This window comes from Sinocyclocheilus anshuiensis, unplaced genomic scaffold, assembly GCF_001515605.1.
Source record: "Sinocyclocheilus anshuiensis isolate Anshui unplaced genomic scaffold, SAMN03320099.WGS_v1.1 scaffold553, whole genome shotgun sequence".
Taxonomy (NCBI): Eukaryota; Metazoa; Chordata; class Actinopteri; order Cypriniformes; family Cyprinidae; genus Sinocyclocheilus; species Sinocyclocheilus anshuiensis.
The window spans coordinates 2505534-2517911 of record NW_015539821.1 but is presented as its reverse complement, the minus strand read 5'-3'; the positions used below and the strand labels follow the sequence as shown (position 1 = coordinate 2517911).

Sequence of the window (12378 nt, the reverse complement as noted above, 5' to 3'; positions counted from 1 at the left end):
GCACTTTTCGTTCCATAGACTTCCATTCATACGCATGCGAATGCGTAAGACCGGAAACGCAAGCTCTTTGCTGGGTTCCTAAGTTCAAGTTTGGTGAACTCTGACTTGCGAATTCGCATCACGTGAAGACGTGTGACCAGTAGAAGATCGATACGTCACTGCGTGACCTCTCTGTACAGAAATTCAAAAATGGAGGAAGCGCTAATTTTAGCCGTAGTGCAGCGTCCTATTTTATATAATACATCTTCAATGGAAACAGGAACAAACGATATAGAGAGAGAGAGAGTACAATATAATTACTATAGACAAGTGTATTATTATTAAATTACTTAATGTTGTTTGTTATTTTATATTTATATTTTCAGAATAATTTTAAAATTAATTTTGCACACCTCAAGAACTTATAAAATGACCTATTTAAAAGGGAAAAACCTACAGCACTTAAAAATGTAATATATATATGTACAGTCAAACCAAAATGTATTCAGACACCTTGAACATTTCATTCTTTAATACAGTTTATTCACTATAGTTCTCTTGAATTAAAGAATGGAACTCTCCTCGCTCATTCCGAGTCCGTAGAATAGGGTGAACCCACAGCCTTCTCCTTCCCCTTTTCCGTCGCAAAAGACACAGTGCAAGCACATCGGAATCCATGTTGTGATAACTGGGGGGAAACCTTGGCGTGTGATGTCATATCCTGCTCCCGCCCATATTCGCAGCGGCGTCCAAAAAAATTTTGCACGTTCAAAGTCTAGTGTGACCGCCCCTTAACACTGAGAAATTTTAACCAAAGTATGTTATAGACTTTTAATTAAGACCCTAAAGAATCATATCAACTTGTGCAAAATGAGCATCCGATGACCCCTTTAAGGCACGAACAGTACCAAACAGTGTTCTACTTTGTTATGCTTTCATGTTACGGTCAAATGTAACTTGACAGGCTCCTGGAAAACACCGAAGATTCACTGTGCTAGCTTCTTCATACAAACAAGAGTTCAACAGAATCACTTGTTTTAAAGTCTCTGGAAACTTGGTTTCCACCCAAACTCAACAGCTCCCCCTTAATGTGGATTTGTTTCGTTAAAGCCCAGCTGACAACAAACAAATTTACGTAAGCCTTATAATATCCCAGATACAAAGTAAAATCCAAGAGCCATAGTTGTCCCTTGGCTTAGCTCTTGTCATTTCAAGCTCCCCGTCATTCTCTGGCAGTGCTTTAGGACATTGGCTTGGCTGTGAATGTTCTCCACTGTGGCCTGCCAAGTTCTGCTGTCCTCTCCCACCAGTCTGGGCAGCGTCCAGCCTTGTGGAGCCAGTGTGGGGGGCCAGGACTGAGCCAGACCCCAGGCCCCATCCTCTGAGAGCAGACAGGAAGGGCGGGGGACCCCACAGAACGAGAGGAAGAGGAATGGGGACACCAACGGAAAACAGAGAACCATCCTACAAGTTCAAACACACCATGTGTGTGTCTGAAGTAAACTCGGTTCCTGTACATCTTTACTTGGAAAACCTATTGGATGTAACCGAAGCAAAGCAGCACCCTACTGTGCGACTCCGCTGTGGCATAACATCTGTGTCATCCTGTTTAATTTGCTGCGTCCTTTATATGCACCCCACCATCACCACCTCTAATATTTCTCAGATCTTTAGCTATGAATAGAAACAATTACACAAGCTTGGTAAACAGCGATGACTTCCTCTCTTACATAAACATTGATGAATGTGTCTGTGGAAACGTTCTTTAACAGAGCAAAAGGAAGTATTCCTTGAGATTTGTTCTGTCCAAGCCCTTTTGGGAGGACATTCCCCACCCTCTCCATATCCTCATGCTGGACATGTCTTTGTGGTCATTGTTTAAGATCAAGTGTGGTTTGTTTCCTAGAAGACCCTCACTTGTGCCAACACTCCCCTTGCTTCAACAGAACTGAGGGAAGCTGATGAAACCATTGATTTCAAATGTTCAAACACAATCATGCAAAGCTAAATGGGATGGGTGTGAGTCGAATGTTGATAAACAATGACAAAATTAATGATAAAAAAATTATGTACAATATTTGTATATATTAATTTATATATTTAATATAAACATATTTTATATTTTAAAATATACAATTATTATTATTATTATTATTATTATTAACAGGAACTGTGCGGGTTAATATATTAATTCACCACAATACATTTTGCGATTCCAATTTCAAGAACTGTATGTTTTTCCGTAAAAACAATAGGTATTGTGGGTATAAATGATTGTATTATTGTGTTAATTTATACATTTATTCTATTATTGTATAAATAATTGTATATTCATTTTCAGTTTAAATCTTGATTGTAATATATTATATAATATATATACATAATTTATTATTAATAAAACAAATTTAAGTAATCCTGCAGCCCCCTTGGAATTATACAGAGGCCCCCTAGTTGGTTCCAGTCCCATGGTTAAGAACCACTAGTCTAAGTGATTGAAAGGGTATATAATATTAAGTATTAATTAAAAAAAATATTGGTAACTTCATTCTTATTGCTGTCTGATTTATTGGCAAACAGCATTTACATAATTTTTAATATTGACTACCTGGGATTGGATGAGTGTCAATCTTGACAACGACCCCTGCTGACTAATTTTGTTTCGATAATATTAATATTTCAAATAGCTACTAAAACTGACAAAACTTTAAACCATAGCAACTTCTTTAGCTGAAATCAGGCTAAAAAAAAAAGAATTTTTCATGTTGGTGGATTCTAGATCAAGATGAAACTGAAACTTTTTTTTTCAATAAAATGTATAATTTTTGTCCTTACTTGTATATTTGTATAGTTGTATTTTATATTATATTTTAATCTGTATTTATTTGTATTTTTACATTCCATTAGTGTTTAGTGTTACCTGTATGCACCTGTAAGGGTCTGAGAGTATCGCAATTTCAATTCTCTGTATGTGCTGTACATGTGGCAGAATTGACAATAAAGCGGACTTTGACTTTGACTTTTGACTGTAGTAGTGTCTGACAGATACTACGTATACGTTTCCTAGGAAGGAGGGTGGAGTGTTTTAGAGAGGGTGTGTGGTTGAAGCTAGCAAAATGGTGGCTAATATATCACACCACCTTTAACTGAAATCCTTACCGTTTTTCCTACAGCCGCCATATTGAGTAGCATTGCGATTTTTTCTCTATTCAGTTTTCTACAAGGAGTCTGTCACCTCTTCCTTAAACTGTCTGGGTTTAGCTTGCCATTGGCATCCAATAAGATCAGTAGATTGACAAGGAAGGAAGGAAGGAAGGAGGGAAGCAAACGGTTCTATTTTCATTTGGTAAGTTGGGACAGAGTTCTGCGTTTGTGGGCATAAAGGTTATAAAGGTCATTGCAGCCTCTGAGGGGGAAGTCAAGAGTGTGAGTCAAAAGAGGATACTGTGTCTCTCTCTCTCTTTACAGGGACTTACCCAGTTCATCTTTCCTCTTTGGCCCTCAGCTAAAACTGTTATCCATTCCACTCATTAAACCTGCTGCTGCATTACACTCCATTACTTTGGATAGTGCCTGTATGTGCATGTGTTTTTGATAAGGTAAGCAGCACTGTAGAGTTAAAGAGGTAGGAGGGGGCATCTGAAAATGAACATAACAGGAAATTGAGGTTTTAATTGCAGGTTAGAGATAGAGAAAGGATGGGGGGGGGGATGATTACCTAACATAGCAACTAGTAATTTGGGACAGGCAGGAACCATTTAACACAAAACGCGTGGTGTTTAATGAAGTTTACCTTCTGTGGGAGCGAATTAATCACTCTCTCTCCTTTTCCATTTCACTTTCTCCCTCTCAGTGCCTGTCCATTTTTTCATTTTGTGTGTGTGTGCTATAAAAAGAACAGTATACCCTAAAATGAAAATCCTGTCATTAGGACTATTTACTCACCTTAATGTTGTCCCAAACCTATGCTGGTTTTTCTGGTCACATCTCAGAGTGACCACATTTTCAAGCTCCAAAAATGACAAAAACACCAATAAAAGTAGGTTATATGACTCATGCTTTATATTAAGTCTTCTTAAGCTATAATCACTTTGTTTGAAGAACAGACCAACATGCTATTTTTTTCTCCAGTGGGTTTCTTAAGGTGTAGTCATATTAGTGAAATTTCATGTACAAAAAAGGTCCATTGTCTTAAGTTGTCAATAGTGTAGCGATGTATGAAGCACTAATCAGACTGAACGATTAGTTTACTGATTCGTTCACTGACAAGTAAATGAATTTTGGTCTGTTCCTCACACAAAAACTATGGAATATAGTGCCATAGTTGTACGAACCATTTTTATGAGTACTGTTTATTCATTTTTGGAGTTCAACAGCCGGGCCCATTGTAGTTGGGTGGAAAATAGCGGCATTAACATTCTTCCAAGGAAATAATTAAGAGCATATGAGTTTAGAATAAAATGGGGGTGAATCCATAATATTATATTCATATTGCATGAACTATTCCCTTAAAACACAATCTTTGTTGTCACAGACTATGACCGTCACAGATTCAGTTCTGTTGCTGTTCTTTTGGATATGACCAGATTTGTTTAATGCAGGCTATGGTTGGCGACTTTGCTATAAACTGAAAAGGAAACAAAAGTAACTCTTGGGTGCAGTGATGAGGTCTTATGGGAACTAAAAGAGTCTGATTAGCTTCATCAGCTAAACACAGACCATTACACACAACAGCAACTCATTAAAACGATGTGTGAACATTTAGAAAACTGAAAAACGGTTTTCAGAAGGTTATTCAGTTATCGGTTTCCTTTGCGACTCCAGTTCCTCTCAACGCTGCACCACTGACAAACAAAAAAAAGAAATCGCTATCTTGATCCTCTGTGATTTCTCTAAGGATATTCAATGCTCAAATGAGGAAGTGATTTGAACCTTATATTTTATAAGCCTGATGTTCGTTACTATAGTTAGGCAGTGCTGATGTACATAGCTGAAAAATATTTCAGTTAGTTAGCATTATTGGACGTTATTTATTTATTTTTTTTTTTACAAAAGTCAATGTTTGCTTCTTTTGTTTTCTTACATATTTCAGAGAATCTGGAAAGTTTCACTTGCATTGGTTTCAATGGATTTCTTTGAAAGACAATTACCGGTGTAATCTGCGGTTACACTTTTCTTGTCGACTCTTAGAACTTTCCAAAACAGCTCAACAGATGGCTATGATACAAAAACAAGCACACAGAGCTGTTGAGAAAGAAAGAATAATAAGACTGTGTGAAATAGAGGTGGGTGTTCGTCCAACTCAAACAACCGTACCATTTATATGCAGCTTCAGCTTTTTCCACCCCATAATCATCTTGTCACTTTTGTGTTAAATGAAGCTTTTGTTCAGTATGATCAATTAAACAGTACAGAAAAGTTTGGACCCAGATCGTCTCCATTGTCAACAGCAGACCTGAATCAGATTAGTAGGCAGAGTGTTCTGGCACATGTAAAAAGCACAAGAGAAAGAGCGACCAAGTTAGTTTCTTTTTTTTTTAAACTATGATTTTAATATTTCGCTATTGCTTCTCAGTACAGTTTAGTCCAGCATATTTCAGTCAGTAAAACACTCTTTTGCTTAATTTCACACAAATCCTGTTCTATAGATTCAAAGCAGACAAAAGAAATTATTGATGGGGTTAATGAATAGAAATCATCAAATGTTAGTACAATCGGCAAGAAACGATTAATCAATTATATAACTAGAAATGGTTAATAGCGTACAATTTACATAAGAAGGCACAGAGGCAAAGCAACAATGATGAACTAAACACCCCAGCAACTAATATCCACTTTAAAACTTGCTCAGAGTGAGTCTTGAACCAAATGATATCCATTTTCCATCACCTATGCAATTATTTCATCATGAGAAAATATGTCTCTCATATACATTTTTTGTAATAAGGCATACTGTTCATATCTGGAAATGTGATTTAATGTTATTTCTCACATACAAAATATGATAGAAAAATACATTATAAAATGTTACAATGGTTATAAATAGGACTGTATATTTTCCAATGCAGGAAGCTGCTTGGGTTTGCAAAAAAAAACAAAAACATTGACAACAAAAATAAGCTTAAATGGAGAGTTGCAGTTCATTGGCATATACAATACATAAACACTCACTCACACAATCACCCATAAAACACACGCTCACACACATATTGACACAGTCTATAGTAATACTTCATGGAAAGCAAACACTAAACCAAAAAAAAAAACCCAAACACATTAACAAACAACTCCAGTTCCAAGATCTGACAGGGTGAGAGATCCTTGTAAAAACAATTTCCATTCATTAAATGTATTTGCAGGATTTTTCCTTTAGCAATTTCCAGGTTAATAATAAAAAATAAAATTACATGCAACTGCATCACAACCTCAAACATCTAAAAAGTATTGCATGTGCTCTGCATAAATACAACCAATGTTATTAGAAAAGGATATGTATCTTCTCAAAATCCAGTTATGGTAACCAAATAACAATGTACTTATAATTTGTTAATACGCTTTTAGTTTTGTTGTTCTTCAGCACTGAAATACTCTGACATTTTAACTGGAAGACCAACTGAAGGAAATTTATTCAGTCATTTTAATAAAACTGAAAATCATTTGCATAGCAAGGTATGAATAAATGTGACATGTCTGCATACAAACATGCTCCTCCTAGCACACTTCAGTTCCTCAAAAGGAATAAAATGAGTTCTGTACTTATTAACCCCGAACCTTTATAATATTCATCCCCATGAACTGAATAAATGCTCCTTGAGATATAAGCAGAGTGAAAAATATGGGAATAGTGACCAGTAAGTTTTATATTGATGGGGCTTCATTGCTGTGTAACAGATGTAGTGATGGATCTATAAACATATTAGGGAGCTCGTACACATACATTATCAAATACAAACGGATTGTGAGCATAAATGGCTCAAGAAGTAACTAATGTAGTGTGACGGTAAAAATCATTATTTGTAGGGAAAAATTATAAAATGTCGTTTTTGAGTGTAATGCCTGCAACATTGTTCTGTGCACCTCTTGTTTTCATGAATAAAGAGGAATTGAACAGAAATACCTGATATGTTGGCATATAACACATAGATGGACATTCATACTTGTTCATAATTGATGATATTGTGTAAAATAAGGCACTTGTTTTTTTTAATAAAAAAAAGACACCATTTTGGTCTCTAAAATTTTGTCATAAGGAAATAAACGTTGTTTGTTCATCACATTTTGACAATACTGCTTTGTTTTTTAATGCAAAAAGGATCACCTTTGAAAAATATATATTCATTTCCTGTGCAGCACCCTCATATCAAAAAAGGTATTAATTGACGATCAGTGTTTGTACACTTGCTCATGTGTCTGGATGCTTTTCGACAGCTCTCTGAAGAAAACACTGGTAGGCAAGCATGGCTTTTACATCCCTTATGGGTATTTGGACCTATAAATCAGTTTTAAAATAAACTGCTGTTTTATTTATTTTTTTCAAACTCTTCAGGATGGTACGAGAACTGCAGTGCACAAACTTGGAGAGTTATATAGAACATTATGCTTAATTTTTAGAAACCAATAAAGAATTGTGTTTATTTAGTGTGTGCATGTGAAAGGCTAAAAGTAGGATTTTAGGTGTCGCCCAGACAGCGTTATTGCTTTATGACACTTCAGTGCAGGCTGGGAAGCCCAGGTCACCTGACCAAGGAGGTCCTCAGTTTGAGAAGGGGAGCGATTCTGTTCTGCAGGTGGTGGCGTGGGGCCATCACGGCTTCTCGGCAGTGTTAAGCGAATTAAAGCTGCTTCTGGGCTCACCAGCAGGCCGCCAAAACATAGAAGCGAAGGACGAGAGCCAGAGAACTGGTCAGCAGGCAGGCAATGGTCAGGTCATCATTGGGTGAAGAGTTCAGAGGGTCATTGGTTAGTTGCCGGTGGCGGCTGGGTTGTTAGAGAACAAAAAAAAATGGACAGACAGAGGGGAAACGAAAAATAAAAATAAAAGGACATAAAGAGGACACAAAAGAAAAAAGATAGAGAAGGAGATTAGTTTCAGCTAGTGACGGTTGGATGACAATATGACATTACTAATTACAGCTACTGTAAGAGAAAACTGCTCAACGTCTACGTTAACACAGCAAAATCATGAAGGCCTCATGATTTCACTCCAGAACCCATCTCCCAGGTGAAAATGGTTAAAGAAGCAAAAGGCAAATCAATTATAGAGTCATTACGAATTAAACTAACAGCACTTAATAGTTAGTAGCAGTCAATAGAGTTTGGGTATTTGGAAAAACTGACAGCAAGATGTAAAAGGGCATCAATCCTGGATTAAAAGATGCAAATATTTCGAGGAACGATCCTCTGACTGCTATTAAGCATTAGAGTGCTGCTTCAATACAAAGCCACAAAGCTGCTAGTGATAATGATATGGATTCATGAGTAGTTACATAGATGTGACGAGAGAAGTAAAATCAGAGAGTGGCAGGCTAAATCAAAAGATTTCTAGACAGTACAAAACGTTTGGTGCTTTTTTTAACTCAAATTTTATTGCCTTTAAAATTTGACTATTTACAAAAAATACAGAATGCTAATCCAACAGAATGATACTAAAGCATATTGGCTGAAATGTAGGGCTAAAATAACACTAGAAACACAAGAAAACAATTAGAAAGACAAATCTACTTGTTTCTCAAGACTATAACTTATAAGACCCTCTCTGGAAAAATAACATGGCATTGTTCTCTAAAGCTAACGTTTACTAGTATAAATTCCCTATTCATTTACAAATACAATAGAATTTCATAAATGTTCTTGCTTTATAGTTAAACATATTGCTTTCATAAACTCATCTTAAAAAGATCACACACAATAACTATGTTCTTTTCCATACATTTGACAAAAAAATTCAAAAGAAGCTTACTGCAAAACAACAAACAAGAAACAATCAAACCAAAAATGGAATATTTCTTCAGTTCATCTGTTGTTCTTGTGCTAACGGGCGGCCACAGTGTGTGACCGTCCTGCTTTGATAAACATCCTAACATCTCATGAGGTTTTGCCGTTTCGTTTTTTTCTTGTTTCACTTTGCTCTGTCTGAGTATCGCAGACTAGGAGCTGGTGATTTAAAATCTTCAGTGCAAAATACTTGTGCCATATTTTTATGATGAGGAATTTCTTGAATGGGGAGTTTAAGGGATCATAAGCACTCCGAAACATTTATAATGCTCTGATTATGCACCGAGCATAAGTAACTATTTTTAATGGGCAGTGCATATGATGACTTACACTCTCAAACAAGTCCTAACCTTCATAACCGTCTAGTCTATCTAATGTGACACTGTCCAAGCCGGGTGCTTGGAATATTTCATTCAATGCCTTTCATTCAAGGGCATTTTCCCTTGCTCAGGAATCATTTACAAATTCTCAGAAATCTTTCTGTGGCTGTGGTCAGTAAGCCAGACAAGATAGATTCGACTTTTTGTGCAATTTCACAATTGTTATGCATTAAACTGGTCAGTTGTGTTGGTCTATTAAATTATGACATGTTAAAGTCTTATGGGTGTGAAATTCACTTATATTGATCAGTAGATTCTCACGTTTACATTTTTTTTCAGGAGTCATAGTTATTAAATATGTACAGTTTTGGCACATCTACATATTTGTAATATGAGTTTAAATCAGTTGCATTACAGCGGACTTTAGAAGCTGGTGCTGTAATTCCCTTAGATCCATTTAAGGCATTTGAAAGATTTTGTCATGAATATGCTCAATGACCCTAGCCAAATCATTACTTTTAACCTAAATGATAACTATCAACTGATCTATAGATAAAAACTGCAGTAAAAAGGTATAAATAAAATATGTAACATGAGAAAAGATTGCAAACACAAGCACTCAAGAATGAATTTTGAAAGAAAAATCTGAATTGAAGTATCTTCTGTAATACAGCTTATAACAGGCCTGAAATAATATACAGTATTGCATTTTCTCAATATGATTAAGTATTCATCTGTATCATAAATTGGGGAAAACCAGCATTGCACCCATCTTCTAAACTTTATTTATGCTGGTCTGGACAGGTTGAACCATAAATAAGTTTGTTTTATTATATCAGATGAGACTTAAAAAAAAAATTCTTGTCAAAGTCTTGTAAAACTGTTCCATTATTCAGAAAGCAAAAACTCAAAAACTCAAAAACTGTTTCTTTGAAAGCTGCTGAAACAATGTTTCAATGGATCAGAATGGGAAAGTATATTTATATGGGATACTAATGTACTTAAGCGACATAAAATTATCTGAAAACACACTAAAACTGAGAAAGGGTATCAAAGGAATGACAAATGAAGGAATAAACAGAAGCAAACAAACAGGTGAGCTCCATTACCCTTCATTGACTATGAGCCTGAAGGCCATCACAACGTCATCAGTGTAATGTAGCACAGTGGACAGTCAATTTTGCTCCATAAAGGTTCTCCAAAGTGGTTCTAACACTATCACACTAGCTGTTTTTCATCTACATACATCCACTAAGCTTCAGGTCATGTTTGTCTCAATATACAACGCATGTAAGTGCTGAAGTTATCAGATCATACTAATAGTCTGTTCCAAAACCTGGTGAGCTGCCTATAGAGGCACATTTAAAAAGTACACTTTATCCAGTATTTGTGTGTTCTATGTATCTTCATGCTTATTAGCTTAGCAACATGCTAACCTCAAACTGGAAATTAAGTTGAGTCTCCTGTTCGGAGCGCCATTTATGTTCTGTGTTGGTTATGTAGAGTGTACATTAATAAGGTTCCATGGCAGTTAGGATGCTGTCTTAGAAGGCAACTCACTAGATGAACAAAGAACAAAGCTTAAATCTCAGAGTTTGGAATGTTGTCATAAGCCATGACAGGATGTTTTAACCTACTGTAAATCAGTCAGAAATTCCTTTTTTAACAGTATTCTATTTTTTTTAACCTTTGCTTCAGTGACCCCAAGAGCATTCTCAAAATATAATACAAGTAAGCCGCTAACACCTACAGTTTCAATGCATTACTAGGTTGGCAGGTTTAGTGAGTAAATGAACCCTGCACAATATGACTGGCACGTACTATACCTGATAACAGCAACACTGAAATCTTAAATGATGCTTTTTGTTTGGCAGGTTAGAAGGGACTAAAACATTTCCTCTCTTTGTATTGAGTGAGATGCAATGAAAAGACAGTGTAATCAGCATACTGAAGAAGTACACACACACACACACACACACACACAGAGCAGAGTTTGAACACTGGAGCTAAACTAACCTCGATCTGCGGTCACTACCCTTTGGTAAGGATGGACGCGCATATCCTGCCTTCGTACTTTAGTAGTCACTGCACCTGCTCAGAGCGCAACATTGCCAACAAAACAAGAATTAACAGATTATTCATCAAAATACATTAAAACTACACTTCACACAACATTGTTTCACAAACAAGGCTTGTAAGACCAAATTACAAGGCACAAGTGACCTTTTCTCCAGGGCCCCTTTATAGTGAAATCACATCATATGTGGTTGCCTTTCTCAATTTCCCAGTTAATCTGTCGCATTTCTATAAAACCACAAATGGCACTTTTTTTTTTACACTGACTAATTTATACAAAGACTATAGAGTCCCTGTATTCCTCTCACCACACAAGATGCTTCAGATAATATGAATTCACTACAGGCTATTTCATGGAGAACGATTTTCACAAGCATGTTATATTAGCAATAATACTGATCACTCTCTAAATATCTAAGATACAGTTGCAGGAAAAGAAGTAATACAAATATTACAAGCTAAACAAATATAGATTACTTTTCAAACAGAGGAATGTAATAAGGCTTAATTATCAGTATTTATCTGAAAATATCAATTTTTAATCTGTGAATAAGTCATCAAAACAGTTAAGACCAGTGTAAACATGAGTAGTAATTATCTTTAGTCTTTTGTTTCTTATAAAAATCAGTTTCTTCGTTTGCTCTTGTCTTTTTTTGTTCCAAGGCAGCTGTAAAGCAAAGCATTTTTAACACTCGTATGGGCTGAGGACTGTTAAACCCCTGAGCATTACTAGCCTTTTGTCGGGAAAGCCATACCTACAAGGACAAGACAGAATGCTGGAGTTAGTCTACTGGGTTTCTGAGCAAAAGAGCGGTATATGAGCGGTATATATACAAAGAAAAACATAAAATAAAATATGTAATATTATAACAAATAAAATATATATATTTTTTTTTTACAATATAATACATTTAAATAATAATAAAAACAAATATTTTTGACTATATGTGACCCTGGAGCACAAAACCAGTCTTACATCACTGGGGTATATTTGTAGCAATAGCCAAAAAAA

General features: G+C 35.8%; 1 protein-coding gene across 6 annotated transcripts in view; it reads right to left on the bottom strand.

Annotated features, from left to right (window-relative positions):
- Window positions 1–5505: 5505 nt before the first annotated feature.
- The window catches only part of LOC107684089 (protein quaking-B-like), a 38406-nt gene continuing 31533 nt past the window's right edge, over window positions 5506–12378 (bottom strand). For 2 of the 6 annotated variants that reach the window (XM_016480265.1, XM_016480262.1), the window contains exons 9-10: window positions 11307–11381; window positions 5506–7953 (exon numbers count right to left, since the gene is read on the bottom strand). In XM_016480265.1, the coding sequence (XP_016335751.1) occupies window positions 7937–7953; window positions 11307–11381 (92 nt within the window). In that variant the 3' untranslated portion in view covers window positions 5506–7936. Of the gene's footprint in view, window positions 7954–11306; window positions 12122–12378 lie in introns of those variants that run through there. The other 4 variants (XM_016480267.1, XM_016480266.1, XM_016480263.1 and 1 more) reach the window with 3 other exon arrangements.